At 41.7% G+C, this 16,310-nt stretch overlaps 1 protein-coding gene across 1 annotated transcript in view; it reads right to left on the bottom strand.

The window, feature by feature from the left end:
* LAMA3 (laminin subunit alpha 3) overlaps positions 1 to 16,310 on the bottom strand; it is a 245,134-nt gene that overhangs the window by 20,881 nt on the left and 207,943 nt on the right. Inside the window, 9 exon segments of the mRNA XM_032654433.1 lie at positions 2,045 to 2,185; positions 2,556 to 2,673; positions 8,284 to 8,417; positions 8,945 to 9,064; positions 11,109 to 11,253; positions 12,114 to 12,247; positions 12,674 to 12,836; positions 12,999 to 13,150; positions 14,586 to 14,756. Of these exon segments, the coding sequence (XP_032510324.1) occupies positions 2,045 to 2,185; positions 2,556 to 2,673; positions 8,284 to 8,417; positions 8,945 to 9,064; positions 11,109 to 11,253; positions 12,114 to 12,247; positions 12,674 to 12,836; positions 12,999 to 13,150; positions 14,586 to 14,756 (1,278 nt within the window).

Here is a 16,310-nt window from a genome sequence, read left to right on the forward strand (position 1 = left end):
CCCTGCATTGGAATGCAGATTCTTTACCACTGGACCACCAGGGAAGTCCCTTAATTTCTCCATCAATTATACAAAACAGTTAAAATATTTCTAAATTTTCCTATTTTCACTATCATTTTGCTGAAGTTATTTTCGCCAGCATCGATGTTCTTCTGAATACATTTTTACAACAAAGACTTGATTCATCAATTTATTTTCATAGATGATTACAACAATAGCTTCTCTTCAGTCATGAATTTTTTACTTTCGGATCCTAATTTCTAGGAGGTTCAATTTTCCAAGGTCAAATTCTGAAGATCCAAAATTTGGCAAGATGATTTGATTCTTTCTGTCAATTCTTAATTTTTAAAAATGTGTTGTAGTTTTAGCAGTTGTCATTTAAATTTTGTTAATTTTTTTTCCTACCAGGTACGATTTTTGCAGTTTTCAACCAGATGTGATTTGTCAGTGAGCTTTTAGCCTAAAACAATTTTTATAGTGTGTGGTTGTAGCCATTGTCAATTTCACTTTATGTTGATTTTTTTTCAATTGGCAATATTCATTATAAACTGGATAAAAGAAGGCTAATTGAAATGTATTCCTTAGCTAATCCATTAAGAAGTTGAGGGCAGTGTTCCTAGGATATTTGAAGGGTTCCTGCATTGTCCAGGAGTGACCTCATCTTTTTTTTTTGATCTCATCTTTTGCTAAGCCCATTCTTCCCCCTGTTTTGGACCATTTTGTATGTTGGGTACTAAGTGTCCCCACTCTTGGTAGAGGAAACAAGGAGTGTGTGTCAAAAGAGCTGGGTCAAAACATCCTGCTCTGATGGAAAAGCCACTCTCACAATCTAAATGTTGGCATGTGCTTTTTCAGGGGTATTTTTTTTTTTTACATCTTTATTGGAGTATAATTGCTTTACAATGGTGTGTTAGTTTCTGCTTTATAACAAAGTGAATCAGTTATACATATACATATGTTCCCATATCTCTTCCCTCTTGCGTCTCCCTCCCTCCCACCCTCCCTATCACACCCCTCTAGGTGGTCACAAAGCACCGAGCTGATTTCCATGTGCTATGCGGCTGCTTCCCACTAGCTATCTAACTTACGTCTGGTAGTGTGTATATGTCCATGCCACTCTCTCGCTTTGTCACAGCTCACCCTTCCCCCTCCCCATATCCTCAAGTCCATTCTCTAGTAGGTCTGTGTCTTTATTCCGGTCTTACCCCTAGGTCCTTCATGACATTTTCTTTTCTTAAATTCCATATATATGTGTTAGCATATGGTATTTGTTTTGTTTTTAAAAAAAGATCTCGAACTGCTGATGAACAAAGATAGCAAGAGAGGAGAAGCGTTCTACTACGACATAACCACAGAGGCAGCTATGTCCTTCCTTACAACATATACTAGTTGTCCGTTGTGCTGGCAATCCTGAAGAAACAAATCCAAGAAGAACAGTGTCCTACTTCTACTTCTATTTTAAAGTCCCACTGGTTCCACTAGGCGATTTCTGAGTATTAGCTGACTTTTACGCCTACATGACCACACCGGCTAAATCCTCTTAAGTTATAGAATCTCTGTGGCTTGTTGTACAGGAACAAAGAGCAAAGGACCTTACTGTCTCCCATTCTCCGATGTAAATATTGTCCAACTAGCTGCTGCTGCTAAAAAAGGAATCTGAAGAGCTACCTTGTGTGGAATAACAAAGGAATAATGGGGGTACATTCTGATTCTTTTCTTAGATCTAAAAATTAAAGCTACATTATTACTTATAACAGTTCTAATTCACCTTCACTCACAAAATATACCTAAAAGAATGAAAATGAGTTCATGAATACACACAAATTCAATTCTGTGAACTATAGTGTATTTTCTAAGCCTGATTTCTTTTAGGACCTACCCCAGGATGGGCAACAGCTTCCATGTTTGAAATCCACAATAGCATTTACTGTGTGAGGATAGATAAAATGCCCAACAAATTTACCTTCAAAATCCCTCTACTGTTTTTGACATCAAACCTGAGTCAGGTTTAAATCTTGTTCAGTATTCATACAATATTTCATACCCCTGTCTGATGATTTAATAAGATGCCACTGGGTTGAAAGGTCTGAAACCCAAAGGAGGCCTGGAAGTAGCTGGGCAACGGGAAGTCCAAATTGGTGAAGCTCAACTGCCCTCCCCTGGAGAATGAGGCAGATCGCACGAGCTGAAACGAAAACACGGAATAAATTACCGGCACTGTAATTATGTCATGGCTGAAATACAGTATCTTAACCTACGTCACCTCACTCGAACCAGTCCATGTGATCCATGGGAAGAAACAGTTTGCTTGTCTGCATGGTAATTTACCAATCATCTGTACGTTTTTGTGTGTACAGCTGGTATTCCTACTTTCCTACAAATTTAATATGCAAGCCTGAAGAGGTTTTGCAAGTACGTGGGGAGTGTAATAAATGAACCAGTTCACAGTAACACTGTGTGCTACCAGAAAACGTCAAAAGTTGGTGTGTTAACGAATGCCTAGCACGGGTTAGCTGGGGAGCATTCCTTTGCGAGGTTTGGAACTCTTCACTTACCTTCCAGTCTTCCGAGCACTTTTTTGTTACGCCCACAGTATCATTCAGTCTAACGACACCAGTGGTCTTCTTCAGGTTTTTCATGCAGCCTCGGAAAGCAGGTGTAGAAATGTTAAACCTGATGTGGGATTCGAGAAAACGGGAGAGATGGACCACGGCAGGCTTGACGGGGAACTGGAGCTGAAACACGGCACTCATTCCCTACTACTTGTCACCCACGAACAAGTACATGTTTTACGCTTATCTCTTCTCATGGGATTTCTAGAATGCTACTTATTTTGCGATGCTAGGGAAATCTATTTCCTTTCTGTGTGATTTGCATTCTCAGCTTTAAAAGTGAACACAACAACGTTGAAAGAAGAATGGCCAGCGTCCCCAAAAGGTATAGAAGTTGTACAATATCTGGAATTGCTCCTCCGTCCCCTCCCGGAGTCATGGTAACGCATCATGAATTAAAAGTATATTAATAACTTAATATACTATAAATATATATTCAATATTAATAACCTAATAAGTAACTTATAAGAGCCAGAAATACTGTAGAAAACTCTTTGCTCTTTTTTCCTGTCCATGTTTAAGTCAGCCATGGTAAACGCAGAAGAAACAAACTGTTACTTTTTGGTCCTAGTCAATTATGAAAAATGCGGCTTGGTATTTAATCAGTGCCAAGCTGGAACAATGGAAAGCATTGTCTGGCCTCGTATGCTGTATCCACCACCTCCTAACTGTGCAAGCTGGGCAAGAGGTCATTGTGAGGATTAAACAAGTTAACATCCGGGAAGTGCTTGGAACCCTCCGTGGCATGTGGTCATGAACATGCACTCAGGAGGTGCTTCTAAGAGGGGCTGCTCTGGAGCCATGGACTCTGGAGCCAGGCTGCGTGGGTTCGAGGCCTGTCCCTGCTGCCTTCTCTGTGCTTCTGTTTCCTCGTTTATACAATGTGCATGTGGTAATCTGCTTCCCAGGGTTGTCCTGAGTTTAAATGAGATATTACGCGTTAACACACTCAAGTGGTAGCCGGTACAGAGAAAGGACTCGGCGTGAGACGGCATCGTCTGTAACTATCCCCACATCAGTGCATCATTATAACGAAGCAATTTCTAAAGCAGCTCTTCCTACGTGGCTGCTTTGACATTTCCCCTTTGATTTGACTTTGGGATCTGTCTGGAGCTGACGTCACATAAAAACATTCACATACGTGAAATGACTGAAGTCCGGGCAAATATTTGTGTTTCTTAAGCAAATGATGTACTAAGAGAAACGCAAAGCTGACTGCATTATAAATCCCTAAAGCAGCTCACTTTTCTAAATGGAAAGGGGTCTGCCTTCATTTTTATTCAATTCATTGTAAAGACCTGAGCTACAAGTAATATGCATAAAATTAAATTTCATTAAAAGGAAAAGGAAGAAATGAATCCTCACTGGCATTACAGCACGAGCTTGATTATTTTATAAAGTTGGCTTCCTGCCTCAGGAAAGGAGGAAAGTTCATTGCTGGAGCTCGTCTATTTATACATATATTTAGATGCATTCTCTCTCTCTCGGGTTTCAACATGTTTTAGACTCATCAGCGTCTCCTGATTCCTTTTTTCCATAAAGCAGAGGTTGGAGGAAGCATAGGGTGGCAGAAGAGTAAAGGGGAAAGAAAGGCCACCGACAGATATGGAGCACCTGTTTTGTGCAAGGTACTATTATCGGATCCTCACAATAACCTTTCGAGGGAGATATTTTCTTACCTGACATTATTAAGCACTTACCATGTGCCAGGCACTGTGCTAACTCCTTTACTCTGAATCTCACAACCACTCTCAGAGTTAGACCATCACTATGCCCACATTGCAGATGTACAAGGAGGCTTGGGAAGGTTAAGTGACTTGCACGAAGTCATACAGCAGGAAGTGGGCAGCATCGGGATCTGCGTGGTCAGCGTGTCGCACAAACTTGTGTGACCTGAAGCCCTTGCTCTCTACGCTTATACGGTTGTGTACCCACAGCACTGGAATGATCCTGACTCTTTCTTTAAGGAACAGTTATCCACAGCAGAAGTGTTAAGAGGAAAGATTTATTTCCACTATTTTTTGAGGTGTTCTTGTTACTCTGGCTCATCTGAGGGCCTAGAGTTCCACGTTTGCTCCAGGATTCTGGGTCTGAGCACACTTGCTAGAGGACCACGACTGCGGAGGAGCGTAGGCTGTGGTATGAATGGGTTAATACGCTGGGGTATGTGTACACACCATGGGCCAACCGGTTCACAAAGGCTTAGCCTGGTCCTAACTGCCGTGGGCTGATCTCAGAGAGCATAAGAGCGAAATCTAATACCAAACTCCATGTTGGGTATCAGTAAATGCCCAGCAGATCCCTGCCTGATGTTTACTTTTGGAATCATTTTCATTTTAATGTTATATTATTATACTCTGTGATGCAATGATGTAGGTCCGCAGGAAGTATTTCTTGTTGGTCTGAGGCCCTCTGGCATAATTAGGGAGGATTTCCTCTTCTCATGGGAAGCAGATGGGATTAACAGATTGTGACTTCTGACTGTAATCCTGAACAAGTCATTCCAAGATCTGGGTCCCCATTCCCAGAAGGTACACTACAGGGAGAGAGGAGAAAACACCACACCCACAAGCTCTCTTGTCAAAGCTACTGTATTTAGAGATTACACGAGGCTTGCTTCTCTCCACATTAGGTTCAAGCACTGACTGTCTTCCACTAACGCCAGGGGTCGGGGCGTCTCCCTCCTTTGAAAGAACTGCTGGGTTCTCAGGAGAAATCCTCTGTGACCCACGTCAGAGGGGGTTCTCAGGACTCTGAACCATCAAGGACAGCAGCAGAGGGATGAAGCAGGGCCAGAAACAGCTGAATATTGTTTAGCGTGTTACTTATGAGAGAGTAAAAGCTCAGTGAAATCTTTCAATTGGCCTCTGTCTCCTGTATGTTCCATGTCATTGTGGTTTGAATCAATAATCGAAGTATAAACTTGCCCAGAAAATGGAAACAGTCCTTAAAACAAATGACTAGGAAGATTCTATATGTCTATCTGTACATATATGTATAACGACATCCATGTGTATTTCTTTAATGGACAGAGATAAAAAGTCAAAGAAAGGCTGAGTGTTGACTTAACCCAAGGTCACCCCGCTATTTGGTGGCTGAGCCGAAACTAGAACCTTTTCTTTGGATCCTCACCCACTACTTTTCTCTAGGAAACCTTGCTTGGTTGGCACCCACATTGCTGTCTGTGGACCTTCCGCTGACACCACACGGAGGCAAACCACCAACCAGTGGCTCTCGTATCGCCGCTGAGAATCCCTCACAGCTCTGGGAGCCCACCTGCCCGTCTAATCTCAATGGCCACCTGTTCCCAAGCTTTGTTCATCCTTTCTCCAGCCTGGTCTTCTCTGCAAAGGTCCAGGCCTTCTGTCCCACCCCTTCTGGGCATCTCCACCTGCTGTCTCCTGGGCTCCTGGGACTCAGCCTGAGACTGAACTCACTGCCCTGTTTCTCTGCTGGTTTTGGCCATCTGTCCAAGCGCTAGATCAAAGCCCAGGTGTCCCTCTTGAGTGCTCCCTGAACCCAAGCAACCATTTAGCACTGCCCATCCACTGCCCTAAGTATATTGGGACTCCACTTCCTTTTCCCCATCTGCACTGTCATTTCTGTGGTCGGGCCACCCGCCTCTCTCACCTCTGTTACACTCATCTTCCAACCTTTCTACCTGCCTCTGCCTTTCCCCTCTTAATCCAATCTCCTCCCTGCACCAGAACAAGCTACTGAAAACCCAAATCTGATCATGTCCTTTCTCTGCTGGAGCCCCCAATGGTTCCTTACTGTGACTTTCAAGATCCTCTGTGGTCTGGTCCCTGCTTCCCACACCAGCCATGTGTGGCAACCCTGGCCAGCTTCATGGTGTCCTCTTGAGAGTTCACACTTTCTCCAGTTCTTATCTCCTCACATATGGTGACTTTCGTATGTCAGCGTCTTTCAGGTCTAGCCAGAGACCACTTTCCTGATACCCCAACTGGGTGGATTCCCTCCCCGGGCCCTCTATCACCCTGAGCTTCCCCTCTGATGGCACTGGCCTCATTCTACCGTCTCCCTTCCGCTATACTTGAGGCTCTGCCCTGTTCGCTGTTGTCATCCCAACACCGACCACACTGCCTGACGTCACTAGACACCCAGTGAGCGCTTGTATAATGAACAAATAAATGATAGCCTCAGATGCGTGCCATGGTGCTACCTGAGGTTACTCTATTTATTACACTTAATTGAATAAAACCAAGATTATTGGCCATTCATAACTAGCTATTCACGGTTGAATTGCTATTTAACACTGATAATATTAAATATTAATATCACCTCTTTGGCTTTCAATTTCTTCAGTAAAGTTCAGAGGTTACATACCACCATCTGCACGGTCCCTTCCACTTCAAGGAATCTAGGGAGTAAAGATACTCACTCCCAAACTCTATCAAAGTGCTGAACTCTCTCACCCATATTTCTGTCTTGGGGGGCAACCCCTAACAACTGTAACACAAAGATTAGTGCCTCCATCCTGAGGCTGGACAGCTGCTCAAACATGTAAGGAATTGAGAAGAAAGACCGCCTTTGCACAAGGCCTCATACGTCACACCCAGTGCTCTTCCAACTGACTAATAACAGCAAGAGAGTTAACTTACCTCAGATCTTGTATAAAAGTAATCATCACCAAACGTTTTGGGAGTGCTCTTAGCTTAGTCATGAGGCTGTACCACACACATCATTGCCAGTATCTAAAAGCCTTTTTTGTAGGATGCACACATATTAATAAAATGTAAAAGTTATTTTTAAGTGTATCCTCAAAGTGGTGTTCGTTTTTCTCATTCAGGTTAAGCTTTACTTCCATTCAAATTAATTTAATTCATTCATGTACTCACTCATCCAAGAAACAGGCCCCTGGTCCATGCTCAATAAACGTAAGGGGGCAGGTGATACAGATGTGCCTTCCATCCTAGGAGGTACTTCCTGAAGGAGTGGCCCCAGCTTTCAGTGTCCAGGGCCGCCTGTCAGGCCAGGGGCTACCTGCTCTCTCCTCTGTGTCTTCAAGGGCCCCAGGCCACAGCCCCTGTTCTTACTGGCAGCGTTGTCAACACCAAGCCTACTCCTCATGGATTCTCTCCTCCCAGGAATGACAATGGGGGGGGTGGCACACAATTCCCCCCCGGCCAGCCTCTTTCAAATGGCCAGTCCGGTTATCCAGTATTCACAGCCTGTTTTACTCTGTTGGCTAACACTGTTAATCCTGAAAAGTTAATTCTTTGTGTTTGCTTTTTGCTAGAATTTAAAAAAGGTAGACCCTACCACTTCCCTGGTGGCGCTGTGGTTAAGAATCCACCTGCCAGTGCGGGGGACTTGGGTTCAAGCCAGGGAAGATCCCACATGCCACAGAGTAACTAAGCCCGTGAGCCACAACTACTGAGCCCACGCACCGCAGCTACTGAAGCCCGTGCACCTAGAGCCTGTGCTCTGCAGCAAGAGAAGCCACCACAATGAGAAGCCTGCGCACCGCAAGGAAGAGTAGCCCCCACTCGCCGCAACTAGAGAAAGCCCGCACGCAGCAACGAAGACCCAACGCAGCCAAAAGTAAATAAATAAAATCTACGTTAAAAAAAAAACGTAGACTAATCAGGAGCAATCATAACTCTGAAAAGAGGTGATCTGCTTCTTTCAAAGAAAAAAATCATCTTACCTTTCCCTGATTGAAATTGGAATTCCTCCCAGATAATATGTGCTGAAATCAAGTATATCACCTTCAATTTTAATGCTTTGAGAGTCCACGTTTATCCGCATAAGTTTTTGGGCTTTTCCAATTTTGATCAGAATCTGAGATAAAGGAGAGATGAATCAGCAAGCAATGAGAAATAAAAGAATCCTATTCACAGTGGTTCAGAGGGATTATGTGTTTGCCTTCCTTCAGGTTCATTTATATACGTGGTATATATACATGGGCTCCGAGCAGTAGCTCATTTGCATAAAATTATTAAAACACTTAAATAGAAATGTGTGCTTTTTTTTTTTTTTTAATTTTGTTATTTTTGGCTGTGCCATGCGGCTTGCAGGGTCTTAGTTCTTTGACCAGGGATCAAAACTGTGCCCTCGGCAGTGAAAGCGGAGGGCCCTAACCACTGGACCACCAGGGAATTCCCAAAATGTTTGCATTTGAAATTAATCATGTTTTATCTGTGCCACACAGATATTACATATTTCATGCCCAAAATGTTCAGATTTTAAAAGGACGTGTCTCTCAGTTAATAACTATAAGTTCATCTGGTAATAGAAAAGGGTTCTGAGTACTGACTTAAGGACTGAGAACATTTAACAATTCAAATAAACAGACTCGAAGGATATACCAAATGATCTTTCCCGTCGTTTATGATGCCTCTAATTCCTTTTTCTTTTGGTTGCTCTGAATTCAGTTTGTATCGCACCATGAGACTGCCATCTTCTATATTTAGAGATATGAAGCGGTCCTAGAGCACGGAAACAATGTAGATTACCATAAGACTCGGGAAGAGATAGAACGCTGGAACCAGGGATGCTCTCAAATTCCAGACTGCTCTCAGCTTCAGCTGCCTCTTTAGTCCAAAGGAACAATAGTGCTGTAATATCCAACTCCGAGGATGGGTATGACGGGTAAATCTTGCAAATCATGTTACGCATCATATACAGTGGTTGGCACACAGGAAGGAAACAATAAATGCTAGCTATTGTCACAATTTTGTTTTATAACAATCTATAACCAGCATGTAAAAATGGAAACTGAAAAGCTACAGATCATTAATATCATTTGAAAATATGACTGCTACCTGTCGGAGAGAGGTAGGGTCTTCCTCAAACTCCAAACATTTTCCACCATGTGTTTTCTGACATATTCCTATGTCTCCTCTAGCTTTCACTTAAGTGTTGCTTGGGGACCCCAAATAGGGCCTCTTCCCTGCCACTACTCTCTTTGCCTTGGCAATCACAGTCACTTCTGTGGTTCCAATTCAGGTGTGCCCATGAGCCCAAATATTTTTCTCCAGCCTAGACCTGTCTTTTCAGGGCCAGGTCTGTACATCTGATTGCCTAATTGCTATTGCTTGCATGCCTCACAGATATCTCAAATTCAGAATATCTCTAACAGAACTTAGGTTCTACATGACTCCCAAGTCTGTCTCTCTGCCCTTCACCCTGTTCTCTTCTTTCTCTCTCTCTCGTTACTAATCACCTTGCTGAGCCAGCCACAAACCTACTAGGGGTCATAATTGCATCCCCATCATGGTGTAAGGCACATACTTGAGCCAACCATTTCCTTAGTGGAAGGGTAAGCTGAAGAATGTCTGGTATAGGACTTGAAAGTTGGCTCTTACACAGTTTCCTGATGAAACTCTCTTTGAAGTCTACTTCCAGAGTCCTTACCTAAAAGGAAAATCAGTCCTTATCTGGATCCTAAACCTTGCTCTTAGAAGCCAGTGAGGGTTCATCACACTCATAAATAATAGAATTGCATCCTACTTAACAGCAGCACTGGAGATAATTTTCTCTTATCTGGTTACTAATGGCATTTCATAAGTTTTCTTCTACTATAAGTAGTATTTCTTGTTCTTAGTCTCCCAGAACTTCGAAATGTAATACAAAGAAGACCTTGTTCTGGAAAACAACTGCCTTGCTCTGAAGATGCTGTGTGACTGCTCAGCTCTCTGCATTCTTCCGGCAGGTCAGGACCTCCCCAAACCATCAGAACTGGTTCAGCCTTGGAATCTCCTGAGGAGTCCAGACCAACCCCAGAGAGGAGAGTTGGACCAGGTCTGTGTCCCTACCCTGCAGACAGAAGGGTCTGGTAAAATCCCAAGCTCCATATCAATCCTGCATTCTCAGACGGGAGATCCCACGGGCTGATCCACATTTCTCCACAAATACTACCTACGCAGCAGCTACAGAAGCACTCTGCTCTCGGGAGAGGTTAAGTCCAGCACCATCTACCAGCAGATGGCGCTGACGATCACTCATAGATGGTCACTTTTGGTCTTTTCTAAACTAGGAGACTTAAGTATGGCCTCTAGGAACCTTAGCTGCTTGAAAACAGAGAAGCTTCCTAGACCTGGCAAGTCAAGGGTCAGACAGAGACAAAATCCCATACAGCCTGGAAACAGTCCGACCAAGAACCAAACAGCAGGAGGTCAAACAGTCTTTCAGAGACCCCAGGAGGTCTTTTTACGTTTTTTAGGCAGAAAATAAGTAGATTACTAGGCAGATAGTAGTTTTCAAAGAATAAAACTGACAACACAAAAGAATGGGAAAGGGGCAATTTCTCCCACATTTTGGTGGCATCTTCTCAAGTTATGGATTACATGCCTTACTAAAACACACACTCGCACAGGCAAAGAAAGTAGAATTGAGCCAAGGGAAAGAATGCAGCTAACATTCACACATTGTTTTTCAGATCCGTTGGTTGTTTGTAATAACCCAGTTACCCCCAAATTGCTCAAATGAATGGACATATTTGGTAGTATCTGGATGCTTGTTATAGATTACCTGGTTTTCTGCAAAGAACAGCAAACCTCTATCCACGGTGGTCTGAATTGTCTGTCCAAAGTTTGGGAAGGGAGCATTTGGTTGAGTTGGAACTCGAGCATAGCCTGTACCTTCAAAATAATTTTTGTCTGATTCTTCCTTTCTCCTGTGAACACCAATCATGGTAAGTTAGAACACAGCAGCAAAGGACTGCCAGGAAAGTGTTCTTATTAATACGAGAGGAAAAAGGGAGCAAAGCCCATGCAATCGAGTTGTCATGATTTTGTTAAAGAAGAAGAAACATCTTTTTAAAAAAATTTTTTGTTGGAGTATAGTTGCTTTATAATGTTGTGTTAGTTTCTACTGTACAGCAAAGTGAATCAGCTATACATATACATATATTCCCTCTTTTTTGGATTTCCTTCCCATTTAGGTCACCACAGCCCACTATTTCTCCTGGATGTGCACTTACACTCTATGATGATCAAACCCTAGCTCAACCCTAGGGATACTATTCAGGATTCCCTTTTGAAAATGTCTACTTAGGAAGATGTGGCCCAGCAGCTGAAGATCTTGCAATATAAGAAATTATTAACTTGAAATATAATTTTGTTCTGAGTAGTAAATACTCAGTCTGTCTCGTATTAGAATCTTCCAAATCTTTTAAACTATAGGGTAGGTCAGGAGCTCAAGGCAGCAACTTTCAAATAGGTTCATATGCCAAAGTCATGGTGTACTTTATGGACCACGATTTTTTTTTTGACGTTTACAGTAAATAAATAGTCTGTGCCTAAATCAGGTACCAACTAATGCTGAATATTTTGTGGTAGGAGGCACCAAAAATTGAAGAAAGATTTATTTTTTCAAAATCGAGAAAATTCTATAATCTAATATTTTATACAAATAAGGAAAAGACTTTTTCTTATTTAATTTACATTCCTTAAATAACAATTACACACATTTTATGTAATATAACTGCAAGCTACCGAAATCACAAAGAGACACCAGCTTATAGGTTTTATTTACCTTCTACAAGGCTCCACTTTTGTCGTGTTGAGATTGAAAGTCTTTTTGAAGTTGTACAAGCTCAGAACATTTTCATTGAGGTCATCTAATTCAATACAACCTTTGTATGGAGGGAATCTCAGTCTACTAGGAAGCTAAAAAAAACAAAACCAAAAAATCTTCCACTAATTGAACAAAGGACAATGAAAAGGCTGACCAGGAAACAGTATAACTCTATCACTTTTAACCATCAACATAACATAGCAGGTAAGCATGTTGACCCTAGAGCCAGATACTCTGGCTTTGCTATTTTCTAGCTGTCTGATCTTGGGCAGGTTATTCAACCTCTCTGTTTCAGTTTCCTCATCTGTGAAATAGGAAAGATAGTGATGCTTGTTTAAATTAATATACTTAAGCCTAGATCACTGCACATAAAAGAACTCAATGAGTGTTAGCCATTGTCACTGGATATCCTGTAAGAATACATAGTTAAATCCACTTTGTATATAACTGATTAAAACATCATTATGCCAAATTAAATTTTAAATATTTTCATTCCGTGAAAAAACATTCACACTTACTCTAAAATCAGACGGGTAACCTCCAACATAAAATACAACATTTTCAGGGTCCAAATCGAGGAGCGTGTTGCTATCCCCACTATCCATGTCATGGAATTGAGGTGTTTCTGGCTTACTGGATGTGGCTTTTCGGGTGTAATTAAGCCTTGCAAACTGATAAATTCTGTTTAAAAATAAATTAGATAAGAAGGTTATATAAAAATTTATGAGAAGATGAAAGAAATCAAAGCCAAAATACTAAAAATGGGGTTCAGAAATGCATACAATGAAAGTTTGGCGAGTGTAGGTCAGATTAACAAAGAGCAGTAACCAATCAGACTCGCACCTCTGGAATTTCACCCGGTCCATAACTGCCTCCTGAGTTTCGCTCCTGGTCAGGGTCTGGCCCACTTGGAGTTCAGCCTCGCGTCCTCCCAGGTTGTAGACACTCGTGAGCTGGCCATCTACGACTGCCATGCCTATGTAGTCCCTGGAGGCCTGGAGACAAAAAGGCCACCTCAGAGCACTTCACATACTGAATTCTCTCAACTTCCCATCCCAAGAGAGCGCATTTCTAATAACTAACAGCTTTCATTCAGTTCATCCTGGGCAGACAGAATGCATGAGGCGCACCCTGGTATAAGATAATACAGACAGCACAGTTAATTGACAATGTCTGTGCTGTTTTTGCTCTCATTATCATGAGGGCACTGATTTATCCACTCCTCCATTCTCTCAATCTGCAAATATTTGCCAAGCACCTGACATAAAGATGAACCATATACGGGTTCAGGCCTCCATTCCATTTTGTTCTGGTAAGGGAGATAAACCATGTACGTTATTCCAGCCCCATACAAGGTCCCCTCAACACTCTGGGCATGGCTGTTCACCCTGTGTTATCACGGTCAGCGACGTATGTACCTTACTTCCCTGTTAGAATGTGAGCACCTTAGGTAAAAACAAATTTTTGAAAACTGCGGTAAAATATATAACAACATGAAATTTACCATTTTAACCTGTTTTAAGTGTACATTAAGTACATTCAGGAAACAAATTTTTGTTTATCATAAATACAGGGTATGGTACCTAGTAGGTATATGGTATACATTTGCTGAGGGAGCAGTCATGTGCATTTTGCCATAATACAAAGCAAAAAGTCATGTCATAAGAAAGTTACAAATAAAGTCCCAATACCTTGAAGCATGAATGGGTGACCAGTAATAGTGCTGATTTTAGGAATCCTTAAATACGAAGTCCACAGTGACAGCCAACCATTTCCTAATTGCCCAGAATTTCTGAGAACCACGTTTCAGGAATTTCTTTTCCAATCATGTAGAATAACCTAGTCAGTGATTACCTTTTCCTCTGACACTTAGGTAGAATAGATGTATTTTAAGAGGAGGGATTAAAAGCTAAAATAAACTATTTGAAATGCCTGTAACAGTGGTGGTTTAAAGAATTTAGAATTATAGAGATGGGGCAACTGTATTTCTTACTAATGAGGCAGGAGAGGCTGCATTTCACTCTAGGCCTCATTCACAGATGGTCACCACCCCAGACACGTGGAAGGGTCTGCGGCTGGGCGCCCTGAGAAGAGGACAGAGTCCAGCACTATGAGGAAGAACTACTCTGATCTCCATGAAGCCTTGGTACTGCAGCCCTGGCTGTAAGGGGAGGGGTGCTGATCTTCAACCCCAGATGTGGACGTGCTCACGTGTACATACATGTGTGCCCACATGCCGGGCCCATCAGGCCAGGCCTCTCGATCCCCCAGCCAAGGACAATCGGTAATTGACGGGAGATCCCCCTGTGGAGCCATCAGAGGCGACGGCATTTCCTCCTGCTGCGTCAATGGCAGTGACACAGTCGTGTCACGCATCTCAAAAACCATATTCTGTTTTAAAAACAAGAGGAACGTCAAAGCAATACTTACATCTTTATTTCCGAGGTACATCACAAACATATTCTCGGTCCCCCCACTTTCTGTTGATTCAGGTCTTTGGAGAAACAAAGAAAGAGATGTGTATCCTTTCAAATCCTCCAGGTCATTTGGCAGCCGCACTTCCACTCCAGATTTACCGTTGAACCTCATGGGGATGGCGACCTGCGAGGGACAAGATCCAGGGTGTTAGCTGTTCCAGATGAGGAAGGTGAGGGTGCTCAAGGTGGTGGCTTGTGAGTAGCTGCTCCCAAGTTATTATGATAGGGAGCAAAGGAGTGTGGATGCCTCCTAGGCCTGGAGTCTACACTCAGCTGCATGGGGAATAAAGCATTTGTGTTCTTCCTGCCTCAGCCGAGGGGCTTTGGGAAGCGCGTTTAGTCCTCTGTGCCAGCAACAGTAATCATCATAATAAATTATTACTATTATTGTCACTATGATGGCTATAATATTCATTTGTATTAACCCTACTGTTAAAGTATTTCTATCATAATAATAATATATTAATATACAGAATAATATGGGCTTTAGATAATATATTATTATAATATAGGGTATTGTATTTATAGGGTTATAATACATACTAATAGGGTTAATATAATATTAAAATCCTATTATTAATATTATTATATATTATAGTATAATATAAAACTACATTATATGCAAAATATTATTAATAAGGTTATGATATTAATATTATATTAGCCTTACTAATAGGTATTATAGCCCTATTAATATATAAGATGAATATTATATAAATATAATAATTATTATTACTATTCCAAGCCTAGAAGGTTTTTGTGCAAATGAGCTAACATATATGTAAGCACTTAGCATGATACCTGGCATACAGTAGATGTACAATACATCAAAAATATTTTTTTTAAAACAGAACTCTTTAAGGAATCTTTTGCCATTAACATATTACCTGTTATATCTGCATTTATTACAGGCATTCAGTCCTTAAAAATATGTGCATCAGGGTTCTCTAGAATATGTGTCTTAAACTCAGGGTGAAGGACTATTTTTTTCCCTCGACTCTTCCCTGGATCAATACTTTTATAAAATATATGAGAAATTAAATTACTAAAAAATGAAATAAAGGAGGTATGCAAAATACACATCCACTGATCCCATGCTTGGATGTTGAAGCAATTCAAATTATTGAAAGTTTCTAAACATTTACTCTCAATTTTGTACTTATATATAACGGAGCAGTAATTCAAGTTCTCTGACTAGCTCTGGTCTTTGGACCCCCTTGGGTAGCTCTGCATTAAAAACACAGAAAATAAATATTCTCTAACGATCTAAAGAATAACTCTAGGAATGATACTTACACCAACTCTACATTTTATCTCCCAAGCATTTAAGTACTTATGGAGGACCTTGTATATGCAAGGCATCAGGCAGGGGGGCTTAGTGATGCATGAGCTGTAGTCTCTCCAAGGTGCCCACGACCGATGGAGCTCCCCTCCCCTACACTCACAGGCTCATTTTATGCCCTTCTCTTCTACTAGCCCTCTACCCTCCATATACCCCACACATCCTGAGTCTATCCATGCCCTTCTCCCTTTTGTCACCTGGAAAACTACTCATTAAAATTTTTTTTTAATTAAGAAAACATTTTATGGACAAGCCTCTTAGACAGCCTCATCCACCAGAGGGCAGACAGCAGAAGCAAGAAGAACTACAATCCTGCAGCCTGTGGAGCAAAAACCA

Source organism: Phocoena sinus, chromosome 14, assembly GCF_008692025.1.
Source record: "Phocoena sinus isolate mPhoSin1 chromosome 14, mPhoSin1.pri, whole genome shotgun sequence".
Classification (NCBI taxonomy): domain Eukaryota; kingdom Metazoa; phylum Chordata; class Mammalia; order Artiodactyla; family Phocoenidae; genus Phocoena; species Phocoena sinus.